Source organism: Oncorhynchus masou, chromosome 22 (assembly GCF_036934945.1).
Source record: "Oncorhynchus masou masou isolate Uvic2021 chromosome 22, UVic_Omas_1.1, whole genome shotgun sequence".
NCBI lineage: Eukaryota > Metazoa > Chordata > Actinopteri > Salmoniformes > Salmonidae > Oncorhynchus > Oncorhynchus masou.
Window position 1 is genome coordinate 23904006 of NC_088233.1, and position 20363 is coordinate 23924368.

At 41.7% G+C, this 20363-nt stretch overlaps 1 protein-coding gene across 3 annotated transcripts; it reads right to left on the minus strand.

Annotated features, from left to right (window-relative positions):
- Positions 1-1256: 1256 nt before the first annotated feature.
- On the minus strand, positions 1257-20284 carry LOC135509216 (protein NEDD1-like). 3 transcript variants are annotated; one of them, XM_064929690.1, is made up of 16 exons: positions 20161-20284; positions 19269-19412; positions 18964-19058; positions 18730-18846; positions 16770-16910; positions 5716-5945; positions 5257-5461; positions 4482-4656; positions 4204-4329; positions 4027-4080; positions 3584-3691; positions 3226-3452; positions 2776-2941; positions 2419-2566; positions 2247-2313; positions 1257-2099 (listed from the first exon to the last, which is right to left on the minus strand). In XM_064929690.1, exons 2-16 carry the CDS (start codon positions 19402-19404, stop codon positions 1995-1997), a joined length of 2100 nt encoding a protein of 699 aa, XP_064785762.1. In that variant the 5' UTR covers positions 19405-19412; positions 20161-20284; the 3' UTR covers positions 1257-1994. The 3 variants fall into 3 exon arrangements, with proteins under 3 accessions (XP_064785762.1, XP_064785764.1, XP_064785763.1); XM_064929692.1 differs by having other exon boundaries at positions 2419-2563; positions 20161-20280; XM_064929691.1 differs by lacking the exon at positions 20161-20284 and adding an exon at positions 19527-19846.
- Positions 20285-20363: the final 79 nt, after the last annotated feature.

Consider the following 20363-nt stretch of genomic DNA (forward strand, 5'->3'; position numbering starts at 1 on the left):
TGCATAAGCTCAGTCCGATGATGCTGTGACACCATGACGAACCCTCCAAATCAATCCCATTCCAGAGTACAGGCCTTGGTGTAATGCTCATTCCTTCGACGATAAATGCAAATCCGACCATCACTCCTGGTGAGACAAAACTATGACTTGTCAGTGAAGAGCACTTTTTGTCAGTCCTGTCTGGTCCAGCGACGGTGGGTTTGTGCCCACAGGCAATGTGTTCGCCGGTGAGGACCTGCCTTACAACAGGCCTACAAGCCCTCAGTTCAGCCTATTGCGGACAGTCTGAGCACTGATGAAGGGATTGTGCGTTCCTGATGTAACTCGGGCAGTTGCTGTTGCCATCCTGTACCTGTCCCTCAGGTGTCGTGTTCGGATGTACCGATCCTGTGCAAGTGTTGTTACACGTGGTCTGCCACTTGTGAGGACGATCAGCTGTCCATCCTGTCTCCCTGTTGCTTGGTCTTTGGCGTCTCACAGTACGGACATTGCAATTTATTGACTTGGCCACATCTGCAGTCCTCATGCCTCCTTACAGCATGCCTAAGGCACATTCACGCAGGGACCCTGGGCATCTTTCTTTTGTCTTTCAGAGTCAGTAGAAAGGCCTCTAGTGTCCAAGTTTTCATAACTGTTACCTTAATTGCCTACCGTCAGTAAGCTGTTCGTGTCTTAACGACCGTTCCACATGTGCATGTTCATTAATTGTTTGGTGCATGGGAAACAGTGTTTAAACCCTTTACAGTGAAGTTATTTGGATTTTTACAAATTATATTTGAAAGACAGGGTCCTGAACGGATGTTTCTTTTTTTGCTGAGTTAATGTTTATATGAATCTCCTTGAAGTGAAGCATGTACCCGGCTACACCTGAAATAAAGGCCTGAGGTCCAGGACCCAGCAGGTCTACACACAACTTCTGGCAGGGTCCTTATCCACTATCCCCAAATTAGACTTATGTGTGGAAGAGAAACTTGGGAGTCCTAACACACGCGCTAGGTCTGTCAGTGGTCAACCTATTGCAGATTTCTCTATTTTGATGTGACCATGAAGTGTTTGCCAAGCATCAGATGTTAGTTTTTATCAATATATAGGAGAGATGTTTACATCGTAGTACTTTGTCTCTGAATTCCTATTTTGCCATTGTTGCAGCTGTATTTCATTGTTAAATTAAATAATTTTAACATGTCTCTATAGAAACATCCATGGTGCAAACTGAACAGTCACCTTGAAACTAGAATGAATTACATTAACAAAAATTGTACACATCTACTATTTATATTCTTCTTCACAAAACAACAATAACAAAAGAAACAAATAACTGATGGGCAAACTTGGCAGCGCAAGCACACTTCAGAGGGAGCTTGGCACCACTTTGCTTACTATTAGAAATTGATGACCAATATGGCATTTTCTTGCCTAGTACAAAGACAGTATCATGATTGGTCAAAGGCATGCCCTCATTCTGTTTCAGTGTGCCAGTAAAAGCCAAAGATACTATCAACTTCAACCATACTATGCTGAAGAGATGTACACAAAACATTAAGAACATCCCTCCATGACAGACTGACCAAGTGAAAGCTGTGATTCCTTACTGATGTGACTTGTTAAATATTGCAACTCAATATTAGGAAGCTGTTCCTAACGTTTGGTATACTCCGTATTTAAGCAATGCATCTTCCTGTCCTTGTTGACCTCTCTTTATGCGAGGGGAGAGAACGGTTTGGAATTGGGCTAAAATTGTCCAGCACTGATAACCATGGTCACAGATGATTTATGTGACTGATAGCACACTTTGCATAGAACATACTGGTCAACCCTTTAACTACCAGTAAGGCACTGAAGAGTAAATTCATTCCAAGATGGAAGGGGGTTAAACCAGGACACAAAAAAGTCATTGTCCCACAGAGACCTAATGCGTTGTGGAATACATTCTGTTTGAGTTGAGGGGACAACTGTTTCTAGGGGTGATGAGGTGGTAAGTCCAAGTCAACCTCTCAGTAATTGGCTCGGAGTCGTTTGTTCTCCTCCCTCAGCTTCTCGATCTCCTCCACCAGCGTGTCATTGACCGAGTACTTCTCGATCAGACCATGGATCTCGTTCTGAAACGCAGCAAGGAACCAAGAGGTAGGTTAGGGAAATGGAACCACAATGTAGACTGGTTTCGCTAATGCTTTGTCAAGGGACTCTAAATAGTGTGTAGTGGCACGTGTGTCAGTGGAGTAGGACCTGAGGGAAATGTCACTTACCAGCTGAATGTAGAACTGTTTGACCATCTCCACCTGGAGGTTCACTATGTCTCGGTGGCAGGCGTCCCTGTTGAGGAAATGGAGTTAGCCAAAAATCTACAGAACTATCGACCAGAGATGCGCAAGACGGTTCAACAACTGAGGGTGATCTGCTGTGAGAAAGTGCAACCACCTGAAGTCTTCCAGGGTCTCGTGGATCATGTTGTGGATGAACTGAATCTGCAGTGATGTGAGGGGAGCGCCTCCACCCTCTGCTCCAACAGCCTCCACTATTCTCTCTGATACAGAGGATGCTACCACTGAAGAAACTGCAGGGCCTGCTGACAAAGGGTATTTTTCATTAATTTCATCAATGTACTACCACACACTTAATGTACTGTTGTGCTTAGATAATCTCATATGCCCTCTAGCATGCAAATACACAGTAGCCATACACAATTTAAACAGTCATGCTATTATACATCATGTTATCAATTAATATTTTTATCTGCAGCTGTTACCCACACAGAAAAAACAACCACAAACTCACCTGGTGCAGTAGTGGGCGGACCACCATTGAGGGGTGTGTTGTAGCGCAGTTGGGCCTGCATGTCATTGGCCCTCAGGCTGGGTTCAGGGGTGAAGAACAGCTGTGCTGGTCGGCTGTGTGGGGTGGGGCCTTCACTCTCCAGACTGGAACCACCACCCTTCTCATACTGTCAATCGAACAGACAACAGGTGAAGAGCAGCTTGAACATTTAGACAGGAAAAACAGACTAAATAAGGGGTCTAATTTCAGGTTCTGGGGCCTCCCTACCCATCTTTGATCCAGCCCAACACTATCACGCTTGATTCAAGTAATGAAAGTCCTTGAATATTTTTATCAGGTCTGACTGTTCAGGTGTGGGAAGACCCCAGGTCCAGAATGGAACACTCTTGGTTAAAATGGTCTGTCAGCATTCCAAATTGTACAACAGCTGATTGAGTAAAGTAAACTGACCCTTTTCAAGTCCCGTGTGTCTGTCTGTGCTGGAGGCTCGGCCTCCTCCTCTTTGATTGGTTGAGGGGTCTGGAAGACAGACAGGGGGCTGTAACAGCGCCCTCCTCCAGGTGTGCCCAGTGGAGTCTTGCGGTGTGGTGGTCCACCAGAGTAGGAAGGGAGGAAGTCCAGATTGTTTCCTTTCTTCCCACTTGTTACATCTGCAGTCATTCCAAGGGATTTGTAATCTGGAAAGAATGAGTGAATCAATGGTCAGCTTGTACATTACAGTTAATGAGTTTGAAAAAGTTTGCAGGTTTGTGAAGCTGTGCAGACCAATGTCAACTTTGAATGTCATGGGACACAAATGAAATCTCACCCTCTCTGACTGGAGAGAAAATGTCCAGACTGTTGCGTCCCACTTTGCTGAACTTCTCTGTGCTGTTTTGCCCTTCTCCTTCTCTGGAGAACATATCCAAACTGGTCCCTATGGTACATACAACAAGCCACAAATGTGATCTCAATCATGTACACCAGTATAGATGATCTCCAGGGAACAGTGAACGTTATTGAATGTTTACAGCAGTGTTTCTCAATCCATTACTGGGTAAACCCGTGGTGCACATTTTTGTTCTATCCCAGCATTAACACACCATCTTTAACTACTCACTAAGCCCTTGATTAGTTGCATAAGGTATATAACAGAGGGTTAATTAAAAAATAAGCACATATTTTACTCATGGGTAGCTGTGCAGGGTCCTCATGAACTTTCAATGAGAACTTGAACTGTAAAGGAGGACATGCATGGCACTTTCCACATACCATTCCCTTTGATTCCACCAGGAGCATCACCACCCATCCCATGGGCTTTGTAATCTAAAGACAAAAAGAACAACAAGCTGTCAGTTTGAAAAGAAAACTAATGAGAGAGGGTGATGACCAAATCCAAACTTAATACCAGTGAGTTGAAACTAAGTCAAAGACGAGTGGGGAGCTCACCGTCTCTTACGGGGGAGAAGATGTCCAGGCTGTTTCTACCCACGCTACTGAACTTGTCCAGACTGGGCAGGCGGTCAGCACCCGGCTGGCCCTCCGCCTCTCTGGAAACCACTTCCACACTGGAGCCTACACACACACACACACACACAATGACAACCACCTCTCTGGACCTCCAGGCTCAAGGTACCCCTGGTCTAGACAATGAATTGGAAATAGGGTGATGTTTCAGGTCAGGATGTTAGCCAGAAGTATATTTGAGGTACTAGAGCAAGTCTGACCTGTGCCCTGTGCCTGTCCATCCCCTCCATCTACCGTGTGGGGTGCAAGCAGGCTAGAGGGGGGTGTAGAGGTGGAGCTGTGGGTGGCTGCTGGTAAGTAGGTATTACCCAGCCGGGCTGAGATCCTCTTGCTTGTGTGAGCGCTGGAACACTTGATGGATGCCATTTTACTGGACTAATGGGGGGGAAAAAAATGGGAGATGGTTAGCTTGAAAAGGATAGGTTTAATTGATCTCAGGTTACACATTCCAGTTAAATACCTACGAGCTTCAATACGGTCCCTACTGAGCACATGATTTAAGGTTTTAGATGCATCTTCATTAGTCAGGAGCCCAGCCCATAGCCACACAATACAGAGGTTACAGCACATGCTGTCAAGATATACACCATGAACTGGCAAAGTGCATCACTCTGGGAAAATGATTACTGTAATGACGAAAGGTGACAACATTTCCTATCAAGTGAAGTAGAACACTCAACTCATTTACATGAATTAAGGTAAAAAAAAATAGTTGATTCCGTACAATATGCACAACAGACCAAAGAAAACCCACATGGTCTTGGCGCACCTCCTTGTGCAGACAATTAGCATCCCAAAATCATTGTCTCTGTCACAGTACACCAGTGGTCCTGAATTAAAATTTCCTCTGAACTCAGCTCAAGAAAATTCAATGTGCGGGATTGAAAAGTAACATTTAAAAATGTTCAAATCTTGAATAGAACTTTTAATTCCCTGACTGGATTGAATTGAAAAGGCGCTGTATGGGGAACTTACCTTGAGGTGTCTGCTCTGGGAGCTCTGGAAACGCAGGCTGGTGATGGAGGTCTTGTGTGCGGTGGCAGTCTTGGTGGGAGCGCTGAGGTTGCGCAGGTCGTACAGGTACAGTCTGCCCTGGGTGGAGCCCACCACCAGGCCTGCCCCGTCTGGAGTGAAGTCAATGGCGGTCAATGGGGAGTCCACACGCATGCTGCGGAGAACACTGTGAGAGAGCACACAAAATGTCAAGACTACATTAAAGCAAAAGACCCAGCTCTGAAGTCCCTTTGCGCTGTTGAAGAACTAATTACTAGTAAAGGACCGCATCATTGAAAAAAATACAAGGTCATTTCAAATGTGAATGTGTTTGACCCCACAAAAGCAGCTTGCACAAAAACACCAAGGTAACAGGCTCTCTCTCAGTCATACAGTATGTCTCTATACTTGTGAGGTCAATACTAAATCCCATTTTCTTACATCTTGCTGGAGGTGTCGTAGCAGATGATCTTCTTGTCCAGGCCCACGGTGACAAAGAGCAGGTCATTGGCTGGGGAGAAGGCCAGGCCAGAGGCGGGGGCCTTGTGGGCTCCATCAAATACGTGCAGCTCTTTCTGAGTGTTGGCGTCCCACAGGACTACAGAGCCACTATCTGACACACTGCCCAGCAGGGAGCGCTTCACCACAGAGTACTTCAGGTCGTGGATGGGCTGAGGTGGGAGGAACAGTGTTATTTTAGACCTATGAGTTGGGCTCTAAAGTGTGACCATTCCTGTCATATATGCTCTTAAATATTTTGCTGTGTGACTTGACATTTTACCTTGGGAGCACCGTGAGCTTAAAAAAATAAATCACACAGATAATTGTTGTAATGATTATGCTTCACTTTAGCACTTTAAGTGCCCTCGAGTTAAGACACGACCCACATTACATGCACAATGTTTTTTTTTTTTATATTGTGAATTGGCTATACATTCATTAATTTCGCAGGCTTTTCCAAAACCACTCGTGAGCATTTGTTTACACCTTATTCAGTCATCTAACCTCATTAGCTAGTTAACGACCTGGGTCCGACTTACCAATAGAACTTAGGCTTGCAAGTGTTTTAACAATACATCTTTCCTACAACGGCCAAAGATGTAACATGTTTCCCAAAACACCACGCAGTTCGCTCAGTTGACTGGGTCAGCTCTAGCAGGGCAGACATTTGACAAACTAACTTGTTGAAAGGTGGCATCCTATGATGGTATCACATTGAAAGTCACTGAGCTCTTCAGTAAGGCCATTCTACCTCCAATGTCTGTCTATGGAGATTGCATGGCTGTGTTCAATTGTCAGCAACAGGTGTGGCTGAAATAGCCGAATCCACTAATTTCAAGGGGTGTCCACATACTGTAATTACAAAAGTATGTGAAAATTGCGTGTTAATGTTTTGTAGTAAAAAAGATGAAGATATGTGTTTGCAATGACAACCAATTAGTAGGCTAAATCACAATGCACACCAATGATGTCATTGGAAACATCTTACTATAAAACATAGAAATGCACAATATTCACATATGTTGATGTTGGGGTGGTGCTGATGAATATGACGTTGAAACATTTCCCTTTAACATAATTATTCCACAATACTGATGATGGATCGGCTCCTATTGAGATATTGCCCATGGCTGCAAATAAGAGGCGGTTTATTCTTAAAATGTTTTCTCTATCAAAAAATAAATAAATACAAACCATACATGTTCTAACCCCTTATCTCCAGTGCCTGCACTATTCTCCGTACTCAAATTGCACCATTTTGTTCTTCTCCCACACCCACTCTTTCAATATTTAGATAATGAAGCACATGATTTTTCCATTGTCTTAACGATTGGTTGATTTCCAGTATATACCCCATCGGGTATCTCACTGCACTCTCATATGACATGTCTTGACATACGCAGACAGACAGATTAAAAGTATACTCAAAGCAATAGTTTATATTGGATTAAGCATACATTGTTGTTCCAACATCCCCTCCATAGAATATCAGTTATTTTTAAGTCTTGGTACCAATAGCTAATATTTTTTGCTAAGTGGGTGTCAGTTAGGTTCTCTGCAAGGTTTTGTATATCTTGCCCATCATATGAATATCCTTTTCTGACTCACATAGGATTCACCCAAGATTTGATATTGAAACTTGTTTATAAGTTTCATGTATTTGAAAAGATCTACATTGGTCAGTGCAAAATTGATTTTTAATCCCATCAAGGAAATGTATTTAATTTCCTATTACCAAGTCATTCACGGTTTCTATGCCTTTGGTTTCCCATGTGGGCAAATGTATTGATGCATTCTGAAAAAGGTATCCACGGATTGTTCAATAGGGTTTTTGGAAGCAATATTGGTTCATATAGAATCAGTTTAAATTCCTTCCATATTTTTTAAATGTATTTCTTCAAGATGTACCCATTGTTCCTCTTTAGTGCATTTAACAGTAGGTCTCAAGTAAAAGCCTTGGGTGGCAAGTTGATACAATTCCAAGTCTGGAAGGTTAAAACCACCCTTATGGAGATGTCGCTGTTCATTCTATGAGTTGTATTTGCCCATAAAGTCTTATGGATGAGAATACCTTTTTAAATGCCTGTCTTCGGTTGGGTAGTTGGTATTACCGAGAATGTAAAACTTTGGGAGCCTGCCATTCTGAAGAGGTTTATTCTACCTGTAAGATTTATGGGAAGATTCATGACAAATGAAACACTCCTGTGAGGACCCGAAGGATCAGGTTAGTGGGTCAGCTCTACAGCACCCTCTCTCTACCGCAGAGGGGGAGAAGGATGAAGTTGGCCTGGTTTTATGATTTAACAACCGGATCGAAAAAAATATCTTTCAAACTCTGCCTTTGGGCTCTGCAGTATTGAACATTTAATTTGAGTGTTACAGAGAGACACTTGGCCAAAACCAAAACATCAAAAGGTTGGACATTGAAACAAAATTTCTAACGTAAATAATGTTGGAAATGGTTAGTGGGGCTCTAAACAATAATCATGTCAAATAATGTGTTTTGTGATATTAAGGACTGTATAACTAAATAACGATAACTCTACAAATGTATATGTCCCAGTTAACAGATTTAGATCTACATGTTGTGGAACTTATGATTAAATTATTTGTGAGAAGATTAAATATTTTAGCCTTCAACATGAGAATTCTCTTTCATGTAAAGTTTTACCCAGTCAGTAACCACGCCCAGAGTGCTTAAAGAAGGACTCAAAAATTGTACATACAGTGAGGGAAAAAAGTATTTGATCCCCTGCTGATTTTGTACGTTTGCCCACTGACAAAGAAATGATCAGTCTATAATTTTAATGGTAGGTTTATTTGAACAGTGAGACAGAATAACAACAAAATCCAGAAAAAAGCATGTCAAAAATGTTATAAATTGATTTCGGCTGGCCCTCGCTACATATTCGTCGCCAGACCCACTGGCTCCAGGTCATCTACAAGTCCATGCTAGGTAAAGCTCCGCCTTATCTCAGTTCACTCGTCACGATGGCAACACCCATCCGTAGCACGCGCTCCAGCAGGTGTATATCACTGATCATCCCTAAAGCCAACACCTCATTTGGCCGCCTTTCGTTCCAGTACTCTGCTGCCTGTGACTGGAACAAATTGCAAAAATCCCTGAAGTTTGAGACTTTGATCTCCCTCACCAACTTCAAACATGTGCTATCTGAGCAGCTAACCGATCGCTGCAGCTGTACATAGTCTATTGGTAAATAACCCACCCATTTTCACCTACCTCATCCCCACACTGTTTTTATTTATTTACTTTTCTGCTCTTTTGCACACCAGTATCTCTACATGACCATCTGATCATTTATCACTCCAGTGCTAATCTGCAAGGTTGTAATTATTCGCCTACCTCCTCATGCCTTTTGCACACAATGTATATAGACTCGCCTTTTTTGTACTGTGTTATTGACTTGTTAATTGTTTACTCCATGTGTAACTCTGTGTTGTCTGCTCACACTGGTAAGCTTTATCTTGGCCAGGTCGCAGTTGCAAATGAGAACTTGTTCTCAACTAGCCTACCTGGTTAAATAAAGGTGAAATAAATAAATAAAAATATTTAAAAAATGAGGGAAATAAGTATTTGACCCTTCTCAATCAGAAAGATTTCTGGCTACCAGGTGTCTTTTATACAGGTAACGAGCTGAGATTAGGAGCACTCTTAACTTCTTTGGGATAAGGGGCAGCATTTTCACTTTTGGATGAATAGCATGCCCAGAGTGTAGTGCCTCCTACTCAGTCCCAGATGCTAATACAGTGGGGCAAAAAAGTATTTGGTCAGCCACCAATTGTGCAAGTTCTCACACTTAAAAATATGAGAGGCCTGTAATTTTCATCATAGGTACACTTCAACTATGACAGACAAAATGAGGGGGAAAAAAATCCAGAAAAATCACATTGTATGATTTATGAATTTATTCGCAAATTATGGTGGAAAATAAGTACTGCAGCGCCAGCTGTGTCACCAGAGACTCTGGGTTCGCGCCCAGGCTCTGCCGTAACCGGCCGCGACCGGGAGGTCCGTGGGGAGACACACAATTGGCATAGCGTCGTCTGGGTTAGTGAGGGCTTGGCTGGTAGGGATATCCTTGTCTAATCGTGCACCAGCGACTCCTGTGGCGGGCTGGGCACAATGCACGCTAACCAAGGTTGCCGGCTGGCTTCCGGGTTGGATGCGCGCTGTGTTAAGAAGCAGTGTGGCTTGGTTGGGTTGTGTATCAGAGGACGCATGACTTTCAACCTTCGTCTCTCCCGAGCCCGTATGGGAGTTGAAGCGATGAGACAAGATAGTAGCTACTAACAATTGGATACCACGAGAGAGAGAAAAGAAGAAAAAAAAGAGATTCAGAAACGAGTTAACTCATTGTTATGATTAATTTAATTGCGTAATAATTGAACGTGGTTTGTAATTATTAGATGAATAGCCATCGTCACATTAATGGTAGTCACAGCACTTGGATCGGCTTTCATATTGTTGAGTAATGGGATCATGTTCAGTATACAAAATATTAAGAACACCGTCATAATATTGAGTTGCATCCCCCCTTTTGCCCTCAGAAAAGCCTCAATTTGTTGGTGCATTGTCTCGACAAGGTGTCTAAAGCGTTCCATAGGCACGCTGGCTAATGTTGACTCCAATGCTTGTCAAGACATCCTTTGGGTGATGGATCATTCTTGATACACACGAGAAACTGTGGAGCGTGAAAAACCCAGCAGCGTTGCAGTTCTTGACACAAACCGGTGCGACTTGCACCTACCATACCCAGTTGAAAAGGCACTTAAATCTTCATTTGTCTGCTGGGCTATGTTCTCAAATAATCGTACAGTAAAGCATTTTTTTAAATCTGACACAGTGGTTGGATACACAAGAAGTTAATCTTCAAACCTATGTAAAATATATGTTTTGTTTTCTGAATTTTTATAATGAGTATTTCTGTATTTGAATTTAGAGCTCTGCAATCTCACTGGATGTTGGCCAGGTGGGACGCATCCCACATACCCTAGAGAGGTTAATGCGTACATACATTTTTTTAACGTAGTTATTACACATTGATTACACTATCCCTCATATTTCATGTCACAACAATTCATCGATATGTATAAATTTGTCTCGCGCACCTACAGTGCTAGTCATTAAAAAAAAAACTAGCTAGCTCATGGATGCAAACAATGTTCTTCCCCAAAAACATGGAAAAACGACATCTGTTTCAGTAGCTATAGTTAGCTTGGTGTCATCTAAAATAACCCTAATTTATAAGACAATTCTAATTTGATTAATGGTGTTCGGACCCATCTATGTGAAGCTAACCACAATAAGGATTAACCACAATAGTGGACTTTGTGGTTAACCTTCAATATAATAGTATGGCATATTTCTATTAATTTGCATCACTGTCAATGACACTTATTTAAAAGGCAAACCGCAAATTCCACTACTTTGCCTAATCCTTATTATGGCTAGCTTCACAACACAACCTCATTAGCTAGATGAAGCTAGCTGGCTGCTTATAACGTTAGCTTTGGGCAACAGGGTTAAGTAGCTGGCTAGCTATTTTTCATTAACTGAAGTTCAATAAGCAAACAATACTTACAAGGATTCCTAAATCATTGCTAAGAATAATGAAAATGACTGCAGTTTCTAATGGTCATTGTTTTCAGGCTGGTTGTATTGGTGCTAGCTAGGTACCAAGCTAAAGCTGGCTACCCCAGAAGTTACGGACGAACAAATTAGGCTTTATTACCAACGCGGTATTGTAAACTCATTGTTTGCAGACATTTATACAGTTGAAAGGGCTACTGTATCTTTTTTTGACACAAAGACCCAAACAGCGTTCCATAGTGTGTATGTCGTGAAGCTAATAGCAAGTGACGCTATCAATGTATAACTCCGGTAGGGCAACATCTGAAAAAAAAAAGAGTACTTGGTCGTGTGTACCAGTGCTCAACCAATCGGCAAAAACCAACATCACCACCACAGAACAGTTGATTTGAATCTCTTTTAGTCCCCATTTGGACTAATCTTCCAAGAGTCCTTAAACATTAACCTGTTGAAACTCTGGGGGCGCTATATCATTTTTGGATAAAAAGACGTGCCCGTTTTAAGCGCAATATTTTGTCACAAAAAGATACTCGACTCTGCATATAATTGGTAGCTTTGGAAAGAAAACACTGACGTTTGCAAAGATATTTTCTGTGCGTGCCCTAGAACGTGAGCTACAGGCAAAACCAAGATGAAACGGCATCCAGGAAATGAGCAGGATTTTTGAGGCTCCATTTTCCATTGTCTCCTTATATGGCTGTGAATGCGAGAGGAGTGAGTCAGCCCTTTCTGTCGTTTCACCAAGGTGTCTGCAGCATTGTGACGTATTTGTAGGCATATCATTGGAAGATTGACCATAAGAGACCACATTTACCAGGTGTCCGCCCGGTGTCCTGCGCCGAAATTAGTGCGCAAAAGTCAGCTGCAAGTATTTTTCCACGGAATTCAGAGAAGAATGCAGGCTTCCACGAACGATATATCAATGAAGAGATATGTGAAAAAACACCTTGAGGATTGATTCCAAACAACGTTTGCCATGTTTCGGTCGATATTATGGAGTTAATTCGGAAAAAGTTTGACGTTGTAGGTGACTGAATTTTCGGTTCGTTTCGGTAGCCAAATGTGATGTACAAAACGGAGCGATTTCTCCTACACAAAGACGCTTTCAGGAAAAACTGCACATTTGCTATGTAACTGAGAGTCTCCTCATTGAAAACATCCGAAGCTCTTCAAAGGTAAATGATTTTATTTATTTGGTTATCTGGTTTTTGTGAAAATGTTACGTGCTAAATGCTACTCAAAATGCTAAGCTAGCTTAGCATACTCTTACACAAATTAGTGAATTGCTATGGTTCAAAAGCATATTTTGAAAATCTGAGATGACAGTGTTGTTAAGAAAAGGCTAAGCTTGAGAGTAGGCGCATTATTTTCATTTTATTTGCGATTTTCAGAAATCGTTAACGTTGCGTTATGCTAATGAGCCTGAGGCTTTAGTCACGATGCCGGATCCGGGATGGGGAGTTTCAAGAGTTAAAATACAATTTATAATACAAACACATTTCCACATATAACACACTATTACAAACATACATAATGACCCAATAAATAAATGGTTGATTGTCAAGGGCAATGAATCCATTACCTTGGCTTTAAATGGGCTTTGCCTTAGTTGTCTCGCTGATATTCTTACTCTTTCAAATGACTGCTTGACCAACAGACATTTTGGGCTAGGTTAGGAATGGCTGCCCTGTGAGTTCTGCTATACATACAGACATAATTCAAACGGTTTTAGAAGATTTAGAGAGTTTTCTATTCAATAATAATTATTATATGCATATATTAGCAATTTGACAGATTGTTTTCCAGTTTACTATGGGCACGCAATTCATCCAAAGGGGGCAGTATTGTCCCGAGCCTTAACAGGTAGACATATGATATGTTCACCGATATATCGTGCATTCCTATTTGCCAATACCTGTTATGTTTGGTTTGTGTTTAATACTTTCTGCAAGCGGTTAACTTGCCAGTGCGAACAGGAGGGGAGATTAGACATCCCTGTATTTTGCACCTCTAATTTTATCAGATAATGTATTGTTATATTTTTGCTTTAGGATATTTATATTAAAAATGTATTATTTCAGCTGGTAAGTTCAAAACTTTGGAAGCTTTCAATAGGAAAGGTCATTCAAGATGGTCAAGCTTTTTCAGCAATCAGCCATGATTGATAAATCTACACTGATTTAAAAAAAAAATATATATATATATATACATACACAACATGTAAAGTGTTGTTCCCATGTTTCACCAGCTAAAATACACTGAACATCTTTTTTTTACAGAAAATGCAACAAATTCATAAGGAAATCAGACAATTGAAATAAATTCAATATGCCCTAATCTATGGATTTCATATGACTGGGAATACAGAGATGCATCTGTTGGTCACAGACACATCAAAAAAAAAAATTTTTTAGAAAGGTAGGGGCTTGGATTAGAAAACCAGTCAGTATCTTGTGTGACCACCTTTTGCGCCTCAAGCAGCATAACATCTCTTTCGTATAGAGTTGATTGTGGCCTGTGGAATGTTGTCCCACTTCTCTTCAATGGCTGTGCGAAGTTGCTGGACATTGTCGGGAACTGGAACACACTGTCATAGACGTGAATTATCATGCTGAAACATAAGGTGATGGCATGGATGAACGGTACGACAATGGGCCTCGGGATCTCTTCACGGAATCTCTTCTAACACAATTGCATTTTATCGATGGCAATTTGAATGTTGTCCATACCATAACCCCACTGCCACCATGGGGCACCCAGTTCAGCAAATTGCTCGCCCACACAACGCCATACATGCTATGCTGTCTGCCATCTGCCCGGTACAGTTGAAACCAGGATTCATCCGTGAACTGCACACTTCTCCAGTGTGCCAGTGGCCATTGAAGGTAAGCATTTGCCCCCTGAAGTCGATGACAAGCATGCAGATGAGCTTCCCTGAGACAGTTCGTGCAGCAACTCTTCAGTTGTGAAAACCCACAATTTCATCAACTGTCCAGGGGGCTGCTCAGACAATTCTGCAGGTAAAGAAGCTGGATGTGGAGATCCTGGGCTGGCGTGGTTGCACATGGTCTGCGGTTGTAAGGCCAATTAGACGCATGCCAAATTCACTAAAACAATGTTAGAGGCTGCTTATGGTAGAGAAATTAACATTAAATTCTCAGGCAACAGCTCTGGAGGACATTCCTGCAGTCAGCATGCCAATTGCATGCTCCCTCAAAACTTGAGACATCTGTAGCATTGTGTTGTGACAAAACTGTACATTTTAGAATTGCCTTTTGTCCCCAGCACAAGGTACACCTGTGTAATGATCATGCTGTTTAATCAGCTTCTTGATATGCCACACACGTCAGGTCAATGGATTAGCTTGGCAAAGGAGAAATGCTCACTAACAGGGATGTAAACAAATTTCTACACAACATTTGAGAGGAAAACGCATTGTTTGTGTATAGCCAATTTATGGGATCTTCAATTTCAGTTCATGAAATATGGGACCAACACTTTACATGTCATTTATATTTTTGTTCAGTGTACATTCAGACCTGCCTATAATGCATCTTAATTGTCACCCAAAAATGTTTGTCTTTAATCCTTCGGCCACATATTTGATTACCAGTAACAAACCCTGGTCCCTACCACCTAGAGACTGTGTAAGAATTGAATAAGTATAGGGTAAATCCATTTGAATTAATTCACTTTGACAACACAGCTTCTGATGATTTTAATGAAACCTTCCATTCATATTTGCCCCTTGTAGAAGCACTCAGAAAGTGCCTTTTTGGAGCTAAATGCCAAAACATTCAAGAGACAAAGGTGCTCAACATTAAACCATTTTGCATACCCCACCATACAATGAGACCTGGTCTTCAAGAACATGTCTCAACCGATGGCTGCACAACACAAAAAACTGAGATGTGTAATAGGGTTTAAGCTACAACATATGCAAATTAATACATTTTAAAAAAGTATGTTAAAAACAAAAATGTTTCACTTCAAAATGTTTTTTTTTTTTAAAGAAATAAAATAGTTTGACAACACTAAGCTTTTAAAAGATAAATGGTTAAGTTTATAGTTTCCAGCGATGAAGACATGGACGTCTCATGGTATGCAAAATAGGTCAACTTTTGAGCATGTTTATCTCCTGAATGTTTAGGCAAAAGGTTACTTACCCTCTTGAAGCTCGGGAGCACTATTTTTATGTTTGGAAAAATAACGTTCCCAAAGTAAACGGCCTATCTCTCATGACCAGATGCTAGAATTTGCATATAATTGACAGATTAGGATAGAAAACACTAAAGTTTCCAAAACTGTAAAAATATCATCTGTGGGTATAACAGAACTGATATTGCAGCCGAAAGCCTGAGGATAATCCGGAATAATCAGGAAGAGCCTCTTATTTTGAAACGTCTGTGTTCCTATGCGTGCCTGTCCTCCATTTAAAGGGATATCAAACAGATTCCTTTTTCTGTGGCTTCCCTAAGGTGTCAACAGTCTTTAGACATAGTTTCAGGCTTTTATTTTAAAAAATGAGCGTGAAGGATCACATTGCGTAAGTGGAGAGGTGGGGGCTCTCAGAGTGAGTTGGTGCCCAATTGAGTAAACCGGCCATTGTTCCTTCCGCTGTTTGGGAAAAAGCTACACACTCGGTTGATATATTATAGAATATATATATTTTTAAAACTACCTGAGGAATGATTATAAAAAAGTTTGACATGTTTCTGTGGACATTATGAAGACTATTTGGAATTTCCGTCTGCGTTGTCGTGACCAAGCTTCCTGATGCTAAGTGTACATAATGCTATGCTAGGCTATCGATACACTTACAAACGCTTGGATTGCTTTCGCTGTAAAGCATAATTTCAAAATCTGAGACGACAGGGTGACTAACAAAAGGCTAAACTGTGTTTCAAAATATTGCACTTGTGATTTCATGAATATTTTCTATTAATATTATTTCACTGTTGCGCTATGCTATTCAGCGGTTGCAGACGGAACTTATCCCGCTACAGGGATTGGTAGCGTCAAAAAGTTAATGACCATTTTTTTCCATGGGCAAAACATTTATGGAAAGTATTTTTAAAATTTAACTCGGCAAGTCTATTAAGAACAAATTCTTATTTACAATTACGGCCTACCCCAGCCAAACCCTAACCCGGGCGATACTGGGCCAATTGTGTGTCGCCCTATGGGACTCCCAATCACAGACAATTGTGATACAGCCTGGAATCGAACCATGGTCTGTAGTGACGCCTCTAGCCTCAGACCACTGCATCACTCTGGAGCCAAAGGGATGCTGTCAAAGAGTGATTGAATTCAAATGGACGTAACTTATAAGCAAAAGGGCCATGGTTAGTGTTAACTGTGTTCGGGCAAACAGAACACTCACCTGGTTGGTGCCGTGTCCAAAGGCCTTACTAGACAGGTTGGTGGTGATGCTGTGCAGGATGATGTCACCACTGGTGGAGCCTGATGCGATGTAGCTGTCACTGCCATTAAAGGACACACACGTCACCTCTTCACTGTGGTCCTGGTGAGAGAGCAGAGACAAGTGAGGAGGTAGTAAAGGTAACTCCAAAATGTCTTGATATCTTCACTGAAAGCTCTGCCCAAGATCAAGTGCAATGTCACATAGCACTAGGTTTTCAGGTGAGATTCGTTCAAAAGATAAGTGCTAGGACATACAGCTGAAGTCGGTAGTTTACATACACCTTAGCCAACTACATTTAAACTCAGTTTTTCACAATTCCATACATTTAATCCTAGTAAAAAGTCCCTGTCTTAGGTCAGTTAGGATCACCACTTTATTTTAAGAATGTGAAATGTCAGAATAATAGTAGAGTGATTTATTTCAGCTTTAATTTCTTTCATCACATTCCCAGTGGGTCAGAAGTTAACATACACTCAATGAGTATTCGGTAGCATTGCCTTTAAATTGTTTAACTTGGGTCAACCGTTTAGGGTAGCCTTCCACAAGCTTCCCACAATAAATTGGGTGAATTTTGGCCCATTCCTCCTGACAGAGCTGGTGTAACTGAGACAGGTTTGTAGGCCTCCTTGCCCGCACATGCTTTTTCAGTTCTGCCCACAAATTTTCTATAGGATTGAGGTCAGGGCTTTGTGATGGCCACTTCAATACCTTGACGTTGTTGTCCTTAAGCCATTTGGTCACAACTTTGGAAGTATGCTTGGGGTCATTGTCCATGTGGAAGACCCATTTGCGACCAAGCTTTAACTTGCTGACTGATGTCGTGAGATGTTGCTTCACTATATCCACACAATTGTCCTGCCTCATGATGCCATCTATTTTGTGAAGTGCAGCAATCCCTCCTGCAGAAAAGCACCCCCAAAACACGATGCTACCACCCCGTGCTTCACGGTTGGGATGGTGTTCTTCGGCTTGCAAGCCTCCCCCTTTTTCCTCCAAACATAACGATGGTCATTATGGCCAAACAGTTCTATTTTTGTTTCCTCAGACCAGAGGACATTTCTCCAAAAGGTATGATCTTTGTCCCTGTGTGCAGTTGCAAACCGTAGTCAGGCTTTTTTATGGCGGTTTTGGAGCAGTGGCTTCTTCCTTGCTGAGCGGCCTTTCAGGTTATGTCGATATAGAACTCGCTTTACTGTGGATATAGATACTTTTGTACCTGTTTCCTCCAGCCTCTTCACAAGGTTCTTTGCTGTTGTTCTGGGATTGACTGCACTTTTCACACCAAAGTACGTTCATCTCTAGGAGACAGAACACATCTCTTTCCTGAGCGGTATGACAGATGCGTGGTCCCATTGTGTTTATACTTGCATACTATTGTTTGTACAGGTGAACGTGGTACCTTCGGGCATTTGGAAATTGTTCCCAAGGATGAACCAGACTTGTGGAGGTCTACAATCTTTTTCTGAGGTCTTGGCTGATTTCTTTTGATTTTCCCATGATGTCAAGCAAAGAGCCACTGAGTTTGAAGGTAGGCCTTGAAATACATCCACAGGTACACCTCCTATTGACTAAAAATGATGTCAATTGGCCTATCAGAAGCTTCTAAAGCCATGACATCATTTTCTGGAATATTCCAGGCTGGTTAAAGGCAGTCAACTTAGTGTATGTAAACTTCTGACCCACTGGAATTGTGGTACAGTGAAATGATCTGTCTGTAAACAATTGTTGGAAAATTACTTGTGTCATGCACAAATTAGATGTCCTAACAAACTATAGTTTTGGCAAGTTGGTTAACAAGAAATTTGTGGAGTGGAAGAATAACAAGTTTTAATGACTCCAACCTAAGTATATGTACACTTCTGACTTCAACTGTAGTTATTATGGGTAGGGTCACAGGTGCTGATAAGACTTAGGGTACCTTGAGGGTACGATGAAGCCTCTTGGCCTTCAGATCCCAGATGTTGACGGAGTTATCAAGCCCCCCGCTCACTAAGTACTGGGACGTCGAGTTCAGACTCACGCGGGTCTGCATTTTCTGTGGACAAACATAGTAACGTGACACACGCTCACAACATGTGAGGGTAATGAATTAGCACGGAACTGAAATGGTGTCTTTATTACTGGCAATGGGTGTTAGGCCTTGTACACTCACCCCCTCTGCAAGTTCCACCACTGGGATAGGAGAGGACTTGAGACTGGATACCACCAGCTTGTCTCCTATACTGCTGGCGCTTACAAGATACTGATCTGAGGAATCAACTCAAGGTAACCAACTACATATAGTAATTTATGGCACAGAACAACCATAATTATTTAATCAATAAGTAGTTTACATGAAGGTGTGGGGGACTGCTCACCACTCCGGTTCAACTAGAATATGACCAAGAGCAAAAGGAAAACAAAAAGTTAGCCATTATACGTACAGGGACATGCCCAGAGGGTTAGTAAGAAGGATACTGTTGCTGCTCCAACACACTTGGGCCACAGGGTGTGTAGCGCTGTGTGGGTTGAACTGTTCCAACACTGTCATGGAGGCTGAGTCCCAGATCTTCACACAGTCGCCTGAGGATACCAGGCGCGTCACCTCCTCCATGGTAACGGCTGCAGAGACAAGGTCAGCGGTCAGTGCTGGCACTCAACACACACACGTCAAAGAAGTCGAGGTTGCAGTGGGTGTCTTTTCTCTGATATGACAAAGAACCCGAGTGTACTCACCGAGAGAGAACTGCCTCCATCTAGAGAAAGTCCATGTTAAGTCAAGATAATTATTTCAAACTGCTACCCCCAGAAACTATAACGACCTAGCTAGCTAACGTTATAGCAGTAGACAAAATAATGTTCAAATAACGTTTCAGTAGTTAGGTAATATACTGTAGCTGGCTGGCTATTTAGGTTAATGACCAACATTAAAACTAGACCAAATGGCCATACGCTGAGAAAGTACTAGCTAAGCATTTATCAGCTTGTTACAGTACTATGTAACGTTGCTCTTTTTGACTAACAAAGTTTATTAGAAAAATATTAGCTAAATAGCCAACAAAGCTATAAGGTAACGTTAAACAGCTAACGTTAGTTTGCCTGAGTTAGCAAGCGAGTTGGTGGTTGACTATTCAAAAGTATCAAAATGTGCAACAAAGTTGCTACAAATAACTAGTTACATACCAGGTAAGTTAGCTAGCTAGTTGAGACGACTTTTGTGAGGAAAGAGTAGCATGCAAAACTAACGTTAGGTAGCGGCCAAGTAACGTTCGCTAGCTAAATACTGTTTAAAGGCTTTGCTTATACTATCAAGCTAACGTCATTAGTCGATGCAAGCTAACCAATTCATGTCAGGATGATGTTTACTTACTTGTAACTGATGTCCTTGTGAAATTGTCCTAAAATTTTCAACAAAAAAAAAAAACTTCGACAAGAGTTTGAGCGCCCTTAACTACGGCATATCATAAGGTACAAAAAGGAATAAGCAAATGAGTCGGCGATCTGACGTTGGACTAATGATACTTGTTTGTAAACATTTACATTTAAGTCATTTAGCAGACGCTCTTATCCAGA